Genomic DNA, 15,213 nt, shown 5'->3' with positions numbered 1-15,213 from the left:
ATGGAATAATTCAGGCTGGAAGGGACCTCAGGATTTCTGCTCAAAGCATGGTAAGCCATGAGGGTCAGCTCATGGCTTTATCCTGAAACACTCCCAGGCTGGAGACTGTAGATAATAACAAGTTGCAATAAAAAGGATTCAGCTTTGCCTCTCAGATGTGTTACTTGACTACAGCTGTAGTAGTTACAGATTGGTGTCTCTCTGCACTACTGAGCTGGGTTGTCTCCCTCAGCCTAACAGACTTGCAACCCAGTGAGAGCCCCAAGATGCTTGACCCTACTATTTGGCAGCACCAGGTGAGTGTTCATGATAGTCATTTATCACAGCCCTTGTTTTGAGCGCTGAGCATCTGTTCATCCAAAACAAGTGCCATGAACCAAGCACCCAGAAACCCATCTGGCTGTCCTTCTCTGTCACCCACAGCTCCCTGCTTGCTGCAGAACAAGCTGGTGTTGTTTGCCTTTAGGATCAAAGCTCATTTAAATGTATTGCTTCTCCCTGTCTCCACCTGATATCCAGACAAGATGCCCTGGTTCAGGTGAGTCAGTGTTGGCTGAAGTCAGCAGCACTGCCAACATCACAGTTATCTCTGTGAGGCGGAGGCAGCTCTTGCGCCGTGCTTCTCCCAGCGCTGAGCCAGCAGGTCTCTAATCATCTCCCGCGCCTGGTGCTTGGATCGAGCCCCAGCTTGGCCGTGACATGTCCCTGGAGGCTGCCTGGTTGCTGTGGGAGCCTCCTCTGCTCTGTGAGCCTCAAGGGAGATGTTGCAACAGAAACCAGCACCTGCAGCCAGGGAAGGGCATTTTCCACAGCCACTGCTTTTGCAGGGAACTCCTTTGCCTGCGTGCAGCACAAAGGTCTCTGGTGGGGAGCGGGAGAAGCCATCAGCTGGATTTTTTCCTTTTCATTTTAAGGATGAGCTGACAAAGCTCCAGGTGGCTGTTTGGCAGCCACGCTTTCTTCTCGGCTGCTGACGCCGACAGCGAGTGACTCAGCCCTTTCCATGCTCTGCTCGAGCCTCTTCCCTTCCTGCCACTCAAATGTTTGTTCTCTCCAAGAATTAAAACAAATTCTGCCCTGAGGTCCACCCCAGTGAGAGGCTCAGGCAGGGCAGCACAGCTCCTTGCTGTGTTCATGCCATGGAGCAATGATTTGCAGAATCCCCTTTCTGAACTGTGGGGGATGGTCACAGAATCACAGATTGGTTTCGGTTGGAAAAGGCCTTTAAGATCGAGTCCAACCATTATCTAACTCTGCCAAGTCTGATGCTAAACCATGTCCTTCAGCACCACATCCCTGCATCTTTTAAACACTTCTAGGGATGGGGATTCAACCACCTCCCTGGGGAGCCTGTTTCAGTGTTTGAGAACCCTTTCAGTGAAGAAATTCTGTTATCCAACCTAAACCTCTCCTGGTACAACTTGAGGCCATTACCTCTCATCCTATCACTTGTAAGCCTGGGCAAAGGGTTTATCCTTCCTCTCCTTGATTTGTTTGCAGGGAAAGCTCCCAGGGAAAACCCACCCCTGGTGCCCCACATTCCCATAGATTTGCCAGCAGCATCTAATTCCCAGCTTGACTTTTTAGCTCCATTTGTTGGGAACACTTTCCTTTGAGCATGAGTTTTCAGATAGCACAGTGAAAGCAGGGCAGCACCTCCCACCCTCCTGTACCTCATGCCCAGGCTTAGAAAGAGGGGAGGAGGTGAGACCTTCATCCCTACAGTCTCCCATTGCTGAACAGCATCAAAATTTGATTTTTGAAATCTCCCTGGGCACAGAGAGAAGCTGGAAGACCTTTCAGACAGCATGATGTCCTCAGGTGGAAATGTTGCAATAAGGCTGATCCCAAGCAGGTTGACAGGAGTAGTGATAACAGCTGTGCTGTGCCCAGGAAGAGCCAGTGTTGGCTGCAATAGCCAGCAGTGCTCCAAAACAATCAAGGACAGGTTTCATCATGGCTCATCATGTAGCAAACAGGGAGCAAGGTGGCCCTCACATTTGATATTCAGTCTTGTGAGCCTGGACTATGGCTGGTCTAGACTTTACTGATGACCTGGCAATCTTTGCCTCCATGGCTCTGCAGAGAGCTGGCTTTCAGAGGTGGGTTAGTAGCATGGACAGGGTGAGCTCTGATCATGTCTCAAGGCTTTGAGTGTCTGCAGCAGGTGTATCTCTATGTGACCTGAGTGTTTGGGGTCCCTCCTTGGTGATGGAGCTCTAAAAGAAGTGTCCATGCCAGGATGAGATTGGTCTCTCCTAAATCTCCAGTATTGACTCTTTGCTTGATCTCTGTTGACTGGAAAGGGAGCCAGACATAAGCCCACACTGTGGATATCCACCTTGAACTGGGTGTATCTCACTGATTTTGGTGTTGGTAGGACTGAAGGCACTGCAATATGTGGTCGTGATGGGGCTTGTAGGTACTCACCTCTTCTGCTGGTACTGCAGACCACGGCACAAACTGGGAAGAGATTCCAGGACCTGTGAGCAACCAGCTTAGACCTTTACAGAAAATCCTGCTTTGATGCACTTTCATAATGCTCCTGTTAGAGAAGACAGGAACCTGTTCATAGAATGGCAACAGTGTAACACCAAGCAAAGGGATATGCATTTTACCTGACGGTGAGGAAGGAGGAAACCAGGCAGGTAGGAGGCAGCATGTGCAGGCAGGACCACAGGAGGGTGTTTCTTCTGTGTTCAGAAGTCCCCCTGGCCCTCCTGCTTGGGAGGTAAGGCAGCAGTTAGGTTGACTGAAGGCCCAGTTGCTTATTACACAACCATTGAAGCAGTGCCCCTTGCAGCTTGGTGGTTCAAAGTCTGTGAGCAGATAAGGATCTGCCTTGAGGAGAACTTGGGGAATGCTGGGGTGATCCAAGGATAGCTCTGGCCACGCCACCCCGCTGCAAACCTTCCCTCTTCCAAGCTGGCATCTTGCTGAAAAGCCTTCATAAGTCTGTATCGGCATGAGGGGAGTTTCCTCCCCTCTTCCCCACTTACCTCACACAATCCCTTGACATTACTTGGGAGCTCACATAATTAGCATCAGTTTTCCTTGCTTTCCAGCCTGTTCGTGCAGGGTCCAGCACCTCAGCCTTCATGGAGTCTTTTCCTTTCTGCCTTGGACATGAGGGACAGAGTTTAAATCCCAAGTGATTAAATGAATGAAGCCTGTTTTGGTGTCCAATGGGTGGTCTCTGCAAGTGATAAAGCTCTGAGTACATCTCCAATGGATGGAGTAATTTATAATGCCTCCTCTGGGTGGACTCAGGTACTTAACCAAAGTTAGGTCATGCTCTACTGGACATATCATTTAGGTCTTTCCTTTATTCACTATTCTCATTGGTCTTGTAGGAGAACAGTGTCGGTTGCTCTCAAGCTCTGTAGAGCTAAATTAACCATTGAATTCAAATTCTTGGGGGTGAGAGATGAACAAACAAGCTGCCTCTAGTGAGCTGTGTTGATTCCTAAGAGGCCACCTCTTCAGCAGCCTGGCTGGTAGGTTATAGTGCCTGGTTCCTCAAAGGCAGGCAGCAGGACACTTGTTCAAGAGGGATAGGAAACTAGTGGGGATAGAGAGCCATGAGGATGATGAGGGGACTGGAGCATCTTTCTTATGAGAAGAGGCTGAGAGACCTGGGGCTCTTCACCGTGGAGAAGACCTATCAGTATCTAAAGGCTGGAGGTCATGAGGATGGGGCTGGGCTCTTCTCAGTGGTGCCCAGGGAAAGGAAATGGGGCAGCAAGTACAAACTAGAATGAATGAGGTTTCGCTTGAACTAAAGGAGAAACATTTTTACTCTGATAGTGCAGGAGCCCTGGACCAAGATGCCCAGAGAGGCTGTGGAGTCTCCTTCTCAGGAGACTTTCAAAACCTGCCTGGATGTGCTCCTGTGCAACCTTATATAGGTGAACCTGCTATGGAGGGGGGTTTGACTAGATGATCTCCAGAGGTCCCTTCCAACCACTACCATTCTACGATTCTGTGATTTTGTAACCCCTCCATGCACTCCTCCACCATTCCTTGCCCAAAGTCTGGCTCTGCCTTTGCCTCTCCAATCTTGCTATCTGTCTATCCCCAACATTAGCAGTAGGTCAGCACACAGGGATGTACAAAACAGTGAACTCTTTTTATTTTGCTGCTGGAGTGTAACCACTGTAATGTCATAGAACTCAAAAAGAACAACAACAACAACAAAAAAGTGATTACTAAAAGGCATACATTAGTTGTTTTCTTTTTTTTTTTATGCATGACATAAGTAAACAGACAAGTTTGTTTGTTGTTTTTAGAAAGGTTATAAAGTGTCAAGATCCTATACCTCATCTGCATATCCAAAGTGATGCCATCTGATACAAAAAGCATTGGGTATAATAACTTAGCTATGGCTCAGACCAAAAAAAACCCAAACCCCAACAACAACAACAAAAAAAGTCATCTGGGCTTAATTTACATACTACTGTGACTGCCCATGGACTTGAAAAGGAAAATAGGCAGTCCTTTGTTGCACAGAAAGAAACAGCAGGGAAGTTGGGAGTTCATTGGGAGATCATAGTCTAAAGGGAAGCTGAATGCAGTAAAACCTCCCCCTCCCCGGCATGTCTGCTAGAGCCTGTGAGCAGGACCACAGCTGGCCCATGCCCCCCCGATGCACAGAGAAGCCAACCACATTTTTTATCCACCAGACAGGGTCCCATCCAAATCCACCCACCAAACTGCACCTACCCAGCCTGCTGAAAGCAAATAAAACATAAGACCCTGGAAACTGCAACCAAGTCACGAATCTCCCTGTGTGCTTTCCCACCAGGACTAATAAAACCCAAACAAACACAATTAAAAAAAAATTAAAAGAAACACAAATTACTCTTCTACTGTAGATAGATCAGGATTTTCAGCTTCCTAGGGAAATCTGGTACTCACAAACCTCCTCATTCAAAGCTCTCGGCCCAAGAACCACAGCATCAGCCTTACTGCAAGACTCATAACAGGGATTTACAAAGGCAATGTCCTGAAATACGTGTCACCAGACCTTTCATAAATAAAGAGCTGGTCATCTGCATTACCTTCCTTCCTTCCTTCCCACTGCTTTTTCCACCATGTGCTCCAATTGACTGGCAAATGTGAAGTACAGAAGAGACACACAATGCTTCTTAACAGAAATGCATATAAGGGCACATGTGTGCCACCAGCAGGAGGACACAACTACAAATTCTTGTTCAGATTTGTTCTCCTACATGAGGTTCAGCCATGACTGATTCCTGGGAAAAGCCTACAAGCTCTCGGGTTGACGGTTAGGCGTCTCTGCTTTGCTATCCTTTGGGTCTCCAAAGCTCTTACTGGCAGTTTGGAGCCCTGTCCCTGTAAACTATGGAGGGGCTAAGGGTGGTGGATAGGGGTGAGAAGGCAGAAGGCCCGGTTTGTGCCTTTGCTTCTGCAAAAAAGAGCAGGATAAGGGGGCTGGTTTGCAGCCAAAGCTGAAGGGCTGTCTATTCCCTATCATCCAATGCAGATCAGCTGGAGCATGACAGAAATTTTGAGGCTCTCCCTTCAACATCTTGGCACCTGGGGTGAAATGAGGCCTAGCCTACAAGGCCATCCCAAAACCAGACCAAACCATGAGACTTCGGCCGCTTAGACCTTGTTCAGATGCTGTGTGTCTACTCAACTCCAACTCCCATTCTTCTCCAATTGTCCTAAGATTTTTGTGAGGGAACTGGACTCTTTGAGATTTCTAATCCAAAATCCAGTTGGAAGACCCCTCAATTTCCCCAGTCTGTTATGCTTCTGTGACCCTCTCTAGGAGCCCAAGTCCATATCAAAAAACCCCCAACATTTGGCAGTCCAATCCAGAGAAATCTTGGTGCAGAATCAAGCCCTCCCTGCAAGGATGGCAGCTTCTGGCCTGCTGGTGTCCTGTCCATGAGGCAGCATATGGGAAGTGACACCAAGTCCCAAGACAAAGCTAAGATATTCACTAAGAAAATAAAGAAATGTGAACAATGAAACCAGCATGGTTTGGCTGTTTGTGGGTGTTGCCTTCCCCCCGTGACTTACAAAACTGAAGATAATCAAGATACCTCTCCTTTGGCCAGAGGCACTCAGGATTTGCTCACATGGATAGTACCAGGTCAAGGCCTGCACTTGCAGTAGAAGCTCCCTACTTTTAAGGTGGTTGGGTTGATGCTACATAAAGTGAAGAAGCACTGCAAAGCCTGCCCTTCTCGTATTCTCTCCAAGCAAGCCAGCCAAGCTCAGCACCAAGCACTTTCACCATCAAACCCTGCACGGAAGAGTTGAAGAGTTCCTGTGACCAAAGCAGGCTGAATTCAAGCTTCTGTCCCCATTCTGACCCAGACTCAGAAGCATCATGGCTACAGCCCTGGACTTTTTGCCTTGGTCAATCTGCCATGCAATGGTCCCATAAACATTTCTCCTCTTTCCAGGGCAGAAAATTTCCAAAGCTTGCAAAGCAACATTTCCCACTGCTTTATCCTAAATGCTCCACAAGTCATGGCACAGCCTGTTGTGATCAGGGAGCACATGGGATGCCTTGTCTAGCAAGGATTGGGGCTGTCTCTCTTGCAACGCTGAACCACCTCCTACTGCTGCTGAGGACAAAGCAGGACCTCTTTTAGCAGCAGGACACACTTGGCCAGGATGTTGACCTGCCCAGTGGGACTGCTGCAATATAGGATCAGGCCTTTTTAGGAGCTCAGTTTCTCACTGTTCTCAGCCAATGGAGATCCTTCAACCATTGCTGCTATCCTCATGAGCTGTAGGAATCAACAGCCTGGAATAGGGCAGGAGGAACTCAAGGGGCTGAGAGCTGTCCCACAACATGGAGGATTGGATGGACCTGAGGTGTGAGGTCTGACAACTTTGGAGCCATGTGTGGAGGGTCCCCGTGTCACTTGGCACCACAGTCTGTCCCATGAGAAGGCCATACCTGTTGTGCAGTAGGGCTGGCTCCCATCAGGAGAGAAGTGGCACTGGAAACAGCTTCAAACTTCTCCTCTGCCTGTATGTGGTGGCATGAAACTGTCCCCTACCCTTCAACAGGTATTGCAGGTGCCTAGCCAGCATTTCTTACCCCTTATCCAAGAGATGAAGCCTTTGAAGCAAATGTCTCTGGATAGTCTATGTTTCAGAAGGCACACAAACCTTTGAAGATACCCAGCACAGGGCAGTGAAGGCATCTCAAGCTGGGCAGCCTAAAGCCACAAGATGCTGGATGAGTAGCCCTCCTTGCCCCAACAACAGCAATCCTCTGCAGCCGAGGGGGTGAACAGCAGTGAGCCCAAAGGATACCTGGAGCATCTCTTTGGCCACATATATGCCTTGGTAACAGTGGATGGCAGCGGGCTGTGAGCCGGTGCCAGGGATCAGTCTGGGGTGCCCTGGGTGGGCTCCCAGGGCAGAGATGGGATAAAGAAAGGCCAGAGCAGGTGCGGAAGACACATTGTTTTACATTTTTTTTCCTTTAATTAGCAAATTTCTTCTTATCCTCATCAAAAGAAGAAACACCCCCATGCCCCCTACGTGCCCACCGCTCCAGCTGCTGCAAGCATTCAAAGGCAGAAAGTTGAGAGATGTTTAATGTCTTGGCCCAGGGGCAGCTCTGAGTCCAACCCACCAGAGCACGTGTTGGGGGGGTTTGGGGTGCCAGGCTCTGTGTTACAGATGTGGGGAAGGCCGGTGCAAAATTTGGTGATGTGCTCTTGCCAGGAGCACTCAAAATCCCCCAGGAAAGCTGCAGCCCAGCCCCTCAACCAGCAAATGCAGTGGTGAAGGACATGGACCTGCTCTGAGATTCACAATGCATCCCCAGGGCTTGCAGCCAGAACTGGGGTTTGTGCCACATCTCAGTGACAGGGACACAACAGGAGAGAACCCAGCACCCTGTGCATTGAATTTGGAAGCTATAAATAAGACCATCCCACACTTCGGGGGCCCCAGTGCTGACCCTGCATACCTGGCAAAGTTGGGTGTCTCAAAGCCCCACCAAGGTCCTCGAGTTTCCCAGCACCCCTGGTTTTGCTGCAGCAAGCCCCAAGTGAGCCCCATCTGCAGTGTCTTGGCCAGCATCACGGCAACAGGGAGGTGGTGAGGTGACAGGGGAGCCAGGAGAAAGGGCACGGTGTGGGGGGCTCAGCCCTTCCTGCGACCACAAGGCCAGAACCAAGCTATGAGCCCTTCCTGCTACCACCATCTTCCCCTAGAGGCCATTGTACCATCCTCACCTCTGTCCCCACTGCTGCAGCCCTTATTTAGAGGGAAGAGATGGGTTTTTCTGGAAGTGCTCTGGCCCTCCTGCTCCTCATCCCTTCTCAGCTGGCACAGCCCCACCTGCACCACCCCAAACCAAGCACCCTTTTCCCATCCTTCTCAGTGCAGCAGGAGAGGAAAGGGAGGAGGAGGAAGGCAATGAAGAACCATCACGTGAGCTCATTGCCTACTAACACAAAGAGTCAAAGGGCAGTGCTGCCTCCCCTTCTCGGGGCCGTAGCTGGATAGAGCAGCTTTTTTGGGGGTTCAGCAAGATGACCATGCTGTGGGTGCTGGAACATGCTGGTGGTGCTCCATGTCCCTCCACCCCAGCCCTGGCAGTGGGGTGGTGTGCGGGGTGCATGGGGCTGGGTGAGGAGGTGAGGGGGTGGGATGTGTGCGAGTGCTCGGGTGTCTGTGTGCATGGATTTTGGCAAGAGGTCATTGAGGTTACATGATGCAGCATTTGTTCTTGTGGTTATGAGGGTCCTTAAATCGGAGTCTCTGCTTTGGTCGGTATTTTTCCAAGTACGTCAGCTGCTTGCTGTTGATGGCTCCTCTGCGCTTCCTGCAGGGACAGAGAAGGCCAATATGGTCAGTGGTGCGGCAGGAGAAGACCTCCCACTCCAGGCCCACTCTTGTCAGGGTGCTGAATCCCTGTGCCTGGAGCAGGAAGGGATTTTGGAGGCTGCAGCTGTGTGCATCCTCTGGGAATGAGATGACCACTAACCCTAGCAGCTTTTCTTGCTCATCTACCTTGTGAGTCTCAGGACATGGAGAGCTGGGGAGTAAATGTGGGGCAGCTGCCAGAAGCAGGGTGTCTGTTGAAAGCCCCCCACTATGGATGCTCCCAGCTGCTACCTCAGCCTCTTGTAGCCCTGATGCAAAGGCATAGGGTACATAATGCCAACATCTCCCTTTTCCTCCTTTAGGAGAGAAAAGCAACTCCAACATCCCAAAGAAACTCTGGGACACACCATTCCCTCGGACAGGGACTGGCTTCTCCCCTGACACCCAAGCCTGCTCGACTTACTGTCGGATGAACTGGATGGCATCTTCATACTTCATGCCGCTCTCGATCAAGGCCAGTGCAACAAGGACAGGAGCACTGAAAGACAACGGCAGGGGTGGTCACAGCCCATCTCAGGACAGGAACACATGCCATGGGGCTGTGATGGTGGCATGGTGGGCAACTGTCAGCACTGCCTTCTCATTTGTAATTTCCTGCTATTTGGCTGCACGTGCTGCCCCAAGGAGCAGCTGATTTTGGGGCCGAAACTTCTAGGATGGGGCTGGCAGCTCTTTGCTGCTTTTCTAATGAGCAGGAAGAGGCAAACGTATTGGAAAAATGGATGTAAATACACTGACCTGCAGCGGAGGGAGCAGGAAAAGGCAGCAGCTTTCAAGAAGCATCAGCTCCTGGTTGTAGCAGGAGGCATTGTGCAACTGTTAGCTTCCAAGATGAGCTCTTAGCAAAAGCAAAACCACAGTGGGGCAATGGCAGGACAGCACTAAACTCCTCAGAAGAATCAAAGAATGCTTTGGGTTGGAAGAGACCTTTAAGGGTCATCTAGTCCAACCCCCTGCAGTCAGCATGGACATCTTGACCTAGATCAGGTTGCTCAGAGCACATACAACCTGACCTGGAAATGTGTCCAGGAATGGAGCATCCACCACCTCTCTGGACAACATATTCCAGAACTCACCATCAATATCTATTCCCACTAAAGTTTTCTTCATGCACAAACCCTACTCAAAGACAATCTGGGAAAGGGAAGGAGGACAGTAGGCATTGCTTTTCCTCTTCCCCTTTATGGGTGAGTGACAACTGGGGCACTGGGCTCTGACTTACCGTCCCAGACCAGCTACGCAGTGCACAGCCACGCAGCAGCCGGGGTCTTCGCAGAACTTTGTCTTCAACAAGTTGAGCCAATCTTCCACTATCTTGCTAGGAGGAGGTGCTCCATCATCGAATGGCCAATCCTGCAAGGTGGGGGCAAGGTCAAGGGAAGACAGAAGTACTGTCAGACCTTGGGGAAAAACTCAGGGGATTGCTTTTGACTCAAGGTGATGGTGTTTGGGACCTTGGGAGCAGGGAGGCAGAAGTATGTGCCAGGAAAACAGGCTTGCAGAGCAGCTTTGCAGAGGTGCAGCACACTTTGCACTGTCCAGCATGCAGAAGTCCCCTGGCTGTTTCAGTTCAAGGTTTGCAGCCATATGACTCTAGGTCTGGCTGTCCTCTCATCTCCTATGGACAGGTTCAGCCTTCAGGAGCACCTACAGGATCTGCAAAATGGTCCCCATGTCCTCTTGCCTCTGCAGACCAGTGACCATCACCTGCCTCCTCCTCATTTGGATGGCAACACTGAGTTTCAGCGTGATGCAACTCCTATCCTCCCCCTTCACCAGCTCCTGTCTAAATCCAGTGCTTGGGAATGCATAGTCATTTTGTAGGAAGCTTGAGCAAAGGTGGCTTGGAGACGGTTGAAATCTTAGGGCTTGATGTTGTGTGGAAACTCAGCTTGCTGCAACACATGGAGGGGGAAGGTAAACACACAAGTCCCAAAGGGATGCTTTAGGGATTTCCTATGACAGCCCTAGAGAGAATCAGAGGGAAGGAGATCCCTCCAGATGGGGCCATCTAAACATCATCCTTCAGAAAAGGCTCTGAAGGGACCAAAATAAAAGCCCATCTTCTGAACTTCACGCTCATGCTGCAGGGACTCATCAGAGCTCAGTGACAAAGTGGATAAAATGCGTCCTGCACTAAGCGCCCCTCAACTCTGGACTCTTCTATAGGGGAAAAGTGTCCCCTCCCCTTGCCTTTGAATGCTGCAGCATATTAGGGAAAGGATGGCCTTTCCCATGGGCACTGGCAGCCAGTTGAGGCTGTACATCTCTCACCAAAATGGGGATTTTGCTCCCCAAATAGGTTTGGCAAGAGGAGCACTGCCACTGGCTAAGCAGCAGTGGGAGAGGGATGGGCAGGGGAGCACTGCTCAGATAGGATGTGGCACGGTGAGCCCTGGTAGGTGGAAAGCACAGGCCTGTAATCCTCATCTCTGAGGAGTGAATCATTAAGCTGCTGTGCTGAAATCATCCTTGGTGTAAGATGCCAAAAAAAGCTGCTGAGCTTCACTTCAGTGTTTGAACAGGTGATATGATTTCAGTTGGGCTTTGCTAAGAAAGGACCATGCTGGGCTTCAGGGTATCCTGATGAGCTTCAGGCATCCTTGAGCTTCAGAGTATCCTGATGCTTGAGCTATCCCATCAAGCACAGACTGTCACATGTCCTACAAGACAGTCTCCTCTCTGTGGTGCCCAGAAATCACTGCTTTAGTAAGGAGTGCATGTCACTGGGCTTGCACCAGGGATGACACACCATACCACTAAATGGAAGGGTGGAAGGCACCTTTGAATACCATTTAGTTCCATCTCCCCTGCAATGTGACCAGGTTGCTCAGAGCCCTGTCCAACCTGACCTGGAACGCTTGCAGGGACAGGGCATCCACAAGTTCTCTAGGTAACCTGTTCCAGTGTCTAATCACCCTCCTTGTAACAAATCTCTTCATGTTCAATCTAAATCTACCCTCTCTCAGTTTAAAACCATTACCCCATGGCTGCCACTACAGGCCCTGGTAAAAACTCTTTCTCCATCTTTCTTGTAGGCCCTCTTTATCTACTGAAAGGTCACAAGAAGGTGTCCCTGGGACATTCTCATCTGCAGGCTGAACAACCTCAACTAGCTCAGCCTTTCTCCATAGCAGAAGTGTTCCAACCCTCTGATGATTTTTGTGGCCCTCCTTTGGATCTGCTTCAACAGGTCCATGACTTTCCTGTGCTAAGGACTCAAAAGCTGGACACAGTACTCCAGGCAGGGTCCCACCAGAACAGAGTAGAGGCAGAATCCTCTCCCTCCACCTGCAGGCCATGCTTCTTTTGATGCAGCCCAGGCTTTCTGCGCTGCTAGAGCACATTGCCAGCTCATGTCCAGATTTTCATCCATCAGTACCTGTGTGTCCTTCTCTGCAGGGCTGCTCTCAATCATCTAGTCTGTAATGATACTGAGGACTGCCTTGATTCAGGTGCAGGACTTTGCATTTAGCCTTGCTGAATTTCATGAGGTTTGCCTGGGCCCAGTCCTCAAGCCTCAAGGTCCCTCTGGATGGAATGTTTTCCCTGTGGTGTATGAAGCACACCACTCAGCTTGGTGTCATCTGCAAATTTGCTGAGAGTGCACTCAATGCCACTGCCTACGTTACTGATGAAGATATTAAACACTACTGGTATATCTAGTACAGTGCATCTATCCTGCACCACAAACCTTCCTACAGTGAAAATTGCACAGCATCAGTTCTCCAGCAAGATTTCTGCCCCATCTCCAACATGCTGGAAGAGCTGCCCTGCAGCTGTCCACAGCATGGGATACTTGCATTTGGCACAATTTGGTACCTGCAATCAACTTTAGGGATTGCTTAGGATCCCCTGTGGCAGATGGGAAAGCTAAAAGCAGAGGAGGCATCCAAAACACCCAGGGAGCGTTTCCAGCATGGGACCAGCAGATGTGTGGGCACCATGGCTGCAAATGCTGGCACCCAGACACTCCACACCAGAGTCAGGATTCAGCTAGCTTCTGCCTTATCGCCAAAGAAAGGAAGAGGATATATAGATCGAGTCTGTATATATGTATCTATTTGATAGGTGCATGTAGAGATAGCTCTGTATCTATACAGATAAATCTATCCATAGGTACATAGGATATAGATCTCTCTCTTACTTTATATATGCTTTATATAAATTTACAGAAGCTATGGAGAATCTATACAGTGTCTTACACAGTTTTATATCTAGGATATAAAACATATCCTAGATACAGATATCTCTTCTGTACAAGATATGTACAGAGGGATGTATAGCTTAGATAAAGAAACTCATACTGGAGACTGAGAAGGGGAGAGAATTTGGTGTAGAAGTGAGCAGACATGATATCCATATATATTCTGTATGAAGAGAGCTACATGGAGAGAGCTGTTTGAAAAAGACCACCCCAGGAGACATGAGGCACTTCCAAAACCTTCCTAAATAATGAGTCTCACTTTCCAGCTGGAGCTGAGCTCCCTGGCAGGGCAGTCATGCCTGACATCATCTCCAACAACTTATCAGCCAAGATGCAGCCCAGACAGATGCCTGCTCTGCCTTTTCTTGCTTGCTGCCTGCTCCCTCCCTTTCATCCCCCAGAGCTGCACCAGCCAGCTGCTAGAAGAGCAAAAAATCTGCATCCACCTTCTCTGGATGAGACACCACTGGGGATAACTGGAACCACGCGCATCTTCCATGTGGGATCAGGCACTCTCATCCCCTGGATGCTTTAAAGCCTGAGTGACTGGCAGGGAAGCAGCTGCCGACTCAACGCTGTGAGTCACAGTTTCGTGTGCGTGGGAGGCTCTTGGTTTTTTTAAAGCACCAGCCTCATCTCAGCCCAGGGAGCACTGAGCTTGCCCTGCCTTAACTTGAGCACAAAGCTGGGCTTTATATCTTGCTCCTGGGCAAGCAGGATGCTGCTTTAGTCTGAAATGTAGACCTGAGGGACAGGGACCCTTCAGCCCACCTACCATGACAGTGATGCCATCTTTCTCCAGAGGGGTCTTGTCATAGGTCACTTCACACACTCGCACAACTGTGGTGGCACCATACTTCTTCAGGTCCTGGGGCCAGAAGGAGAAGGAGAGTATGAAAAAATCCTGCCAGTTGAACCTCAGTTAACTCAACAGATTCAAGTCCTGCTATGACCACACAGACCACTACAGATCCTAAACCACTGCTGTGCCTCATCTCTGGACCCTCAAGCAAACCCTCCATAGTCCATCCAGCCCAGGTAGCATAAGGAAACATGAAATCCCAGGACACCAATGCCACACGGCCATGGTACCCAGCACCTTCATGACTCATTGGAGTTTCAAACACCAACAGGGCCATTTATTTTTAATCCCTGCTGGCCAAACCAGCAATGAGTTTACACCCTAGGCAAAGAAACATCTGCAACATGGTCATAGGTCCCCCAAAGGGGAAACTGTTTGTGCCTGGCAAGGTCTCAACTCCCATTGCAGAAATGCAGAGAGGTGGCTGGGAGGTGTTGCAGTGCACTCCACCAATCGTGCTCAGCATCTTCCAGACTGCTCAGGGGCTCCTTCTTGACTTCATTGCTGTATCCCATCACTGGTCCCAGCACATTGCAGACTTGTGCAGAGGACTTGGGCTGTTTCCAGACTGGCTTATCGCCTGCTGCAAGGATTGCTCCTGGATTACGTGCCAGTGTACTGGCCTCACCAGGCACCATATGAGATCATCCCCGTCAAGGACCCACCTCCTTGATCCCTGTGTGCTCTCACCAGACCACAGCAAACCCTCACACACTTGGCAGCTTGGCTAAAAACCTTCCCACTGGTGCGTTCCCATCGCCTTGTGCAGTGGATGGGAGGGGTATCCCCACATCACAATCACCTCCCTGCAGTTCTGAGCTGGTGGAGCTCACACATGTTTTTTTGGGTATGTATTTGGGAGGTGTCCCTGACCTTGGACAGTGCCTTCTGTTCTTGCACATAGGATCTCAACGTGTTTTAAATCTAAGGCAAAAACCCTTTAACAGTCCCACATGCAGACCCAGAACCCCCCACAAATGCAGCAACACCCCCAAAGGACTCCCCTTAAGCAGAGGCCACTTGTGCCAGCTCAGCTGAACCTGCAGGACACAATGTTTCCCTCAGGCACTGACAACAAGAGCAAGTCAAAGTCTTCCACTCCAGGCTGGGGACACACATCCATTAATCTCATCCTGACTCCCAACTGTTACCAGCGCCAGACACAGTGCTCCCAGGCAGGACACTGTTGCTGGCTCACAGAACACTGAGCCCTCCAGCTCCTTTTGCACCACCCAACATACTCTGGGCATTG

General features: G+C 49.9%; 1 protein-coding gene across 3 annotated transcripts in view; it reads right to left on the bottom strand.

Annotated features, from left to right (window-relative positions):
* Positions 1–4,110: 4,110 nt before the first annotated feature.
* Positions 4,111–15,213, bottom strand: part of PTP4A3 (protein tyrosine phosphatase 4A3) — a 45,439-nt gene continuing 34,336 nt past the window's right edge. For all 3 annotated transcript variants that reach the window (XM_068155442.1, XM_068155444.1, XM_068155443.1), the window contains exons 3-6: positions 13,875–13,967; positions 10,115–10,245; positions 9,296–9,370; positions 4,111–8,830 (exon numbers count right to left, since the gene is read on the bottom strand). In XM_068155442.1, coding sequence (XP_068011543.1) covers positions 8,713–8,830; positions 9,296–9,370; positions 10,115–10,245; positions 13,875–13,967 — 417 coding nt within the window. In that variant the 3' untranslated portion in view covers positions 4,111–8,712. The remainder of the gene's footprint in view (positions 8,831–9,295; positions 9,371–10,114; positions 10,246–13,874; positions 13,968–15,213) is intronic.

The sequence above is a fragment of the Melanerpes formicivorus genome, unplaced genomic scaffold (assembly GCF_026170545.1).
Source record: "Melanerpes formicivorus ecotype bairdi unplaced genomic scaffold, bMelFor1.0.p_v2 SCAF_32, whole genome shotgun sequence".
Classification (NCBI taxonomy): domain Eukaryota; kingdom Metazoa; phylum Chordata; class Aves; order Piciformes; family Picidae; genus Melanerpes; species Melanerpes formicivorus.
The sequence above is the reverse complement of the archived record's forward strand: the minus strand, read 5'-3'. Positions and strand labels throughout refer to the sequence as shown.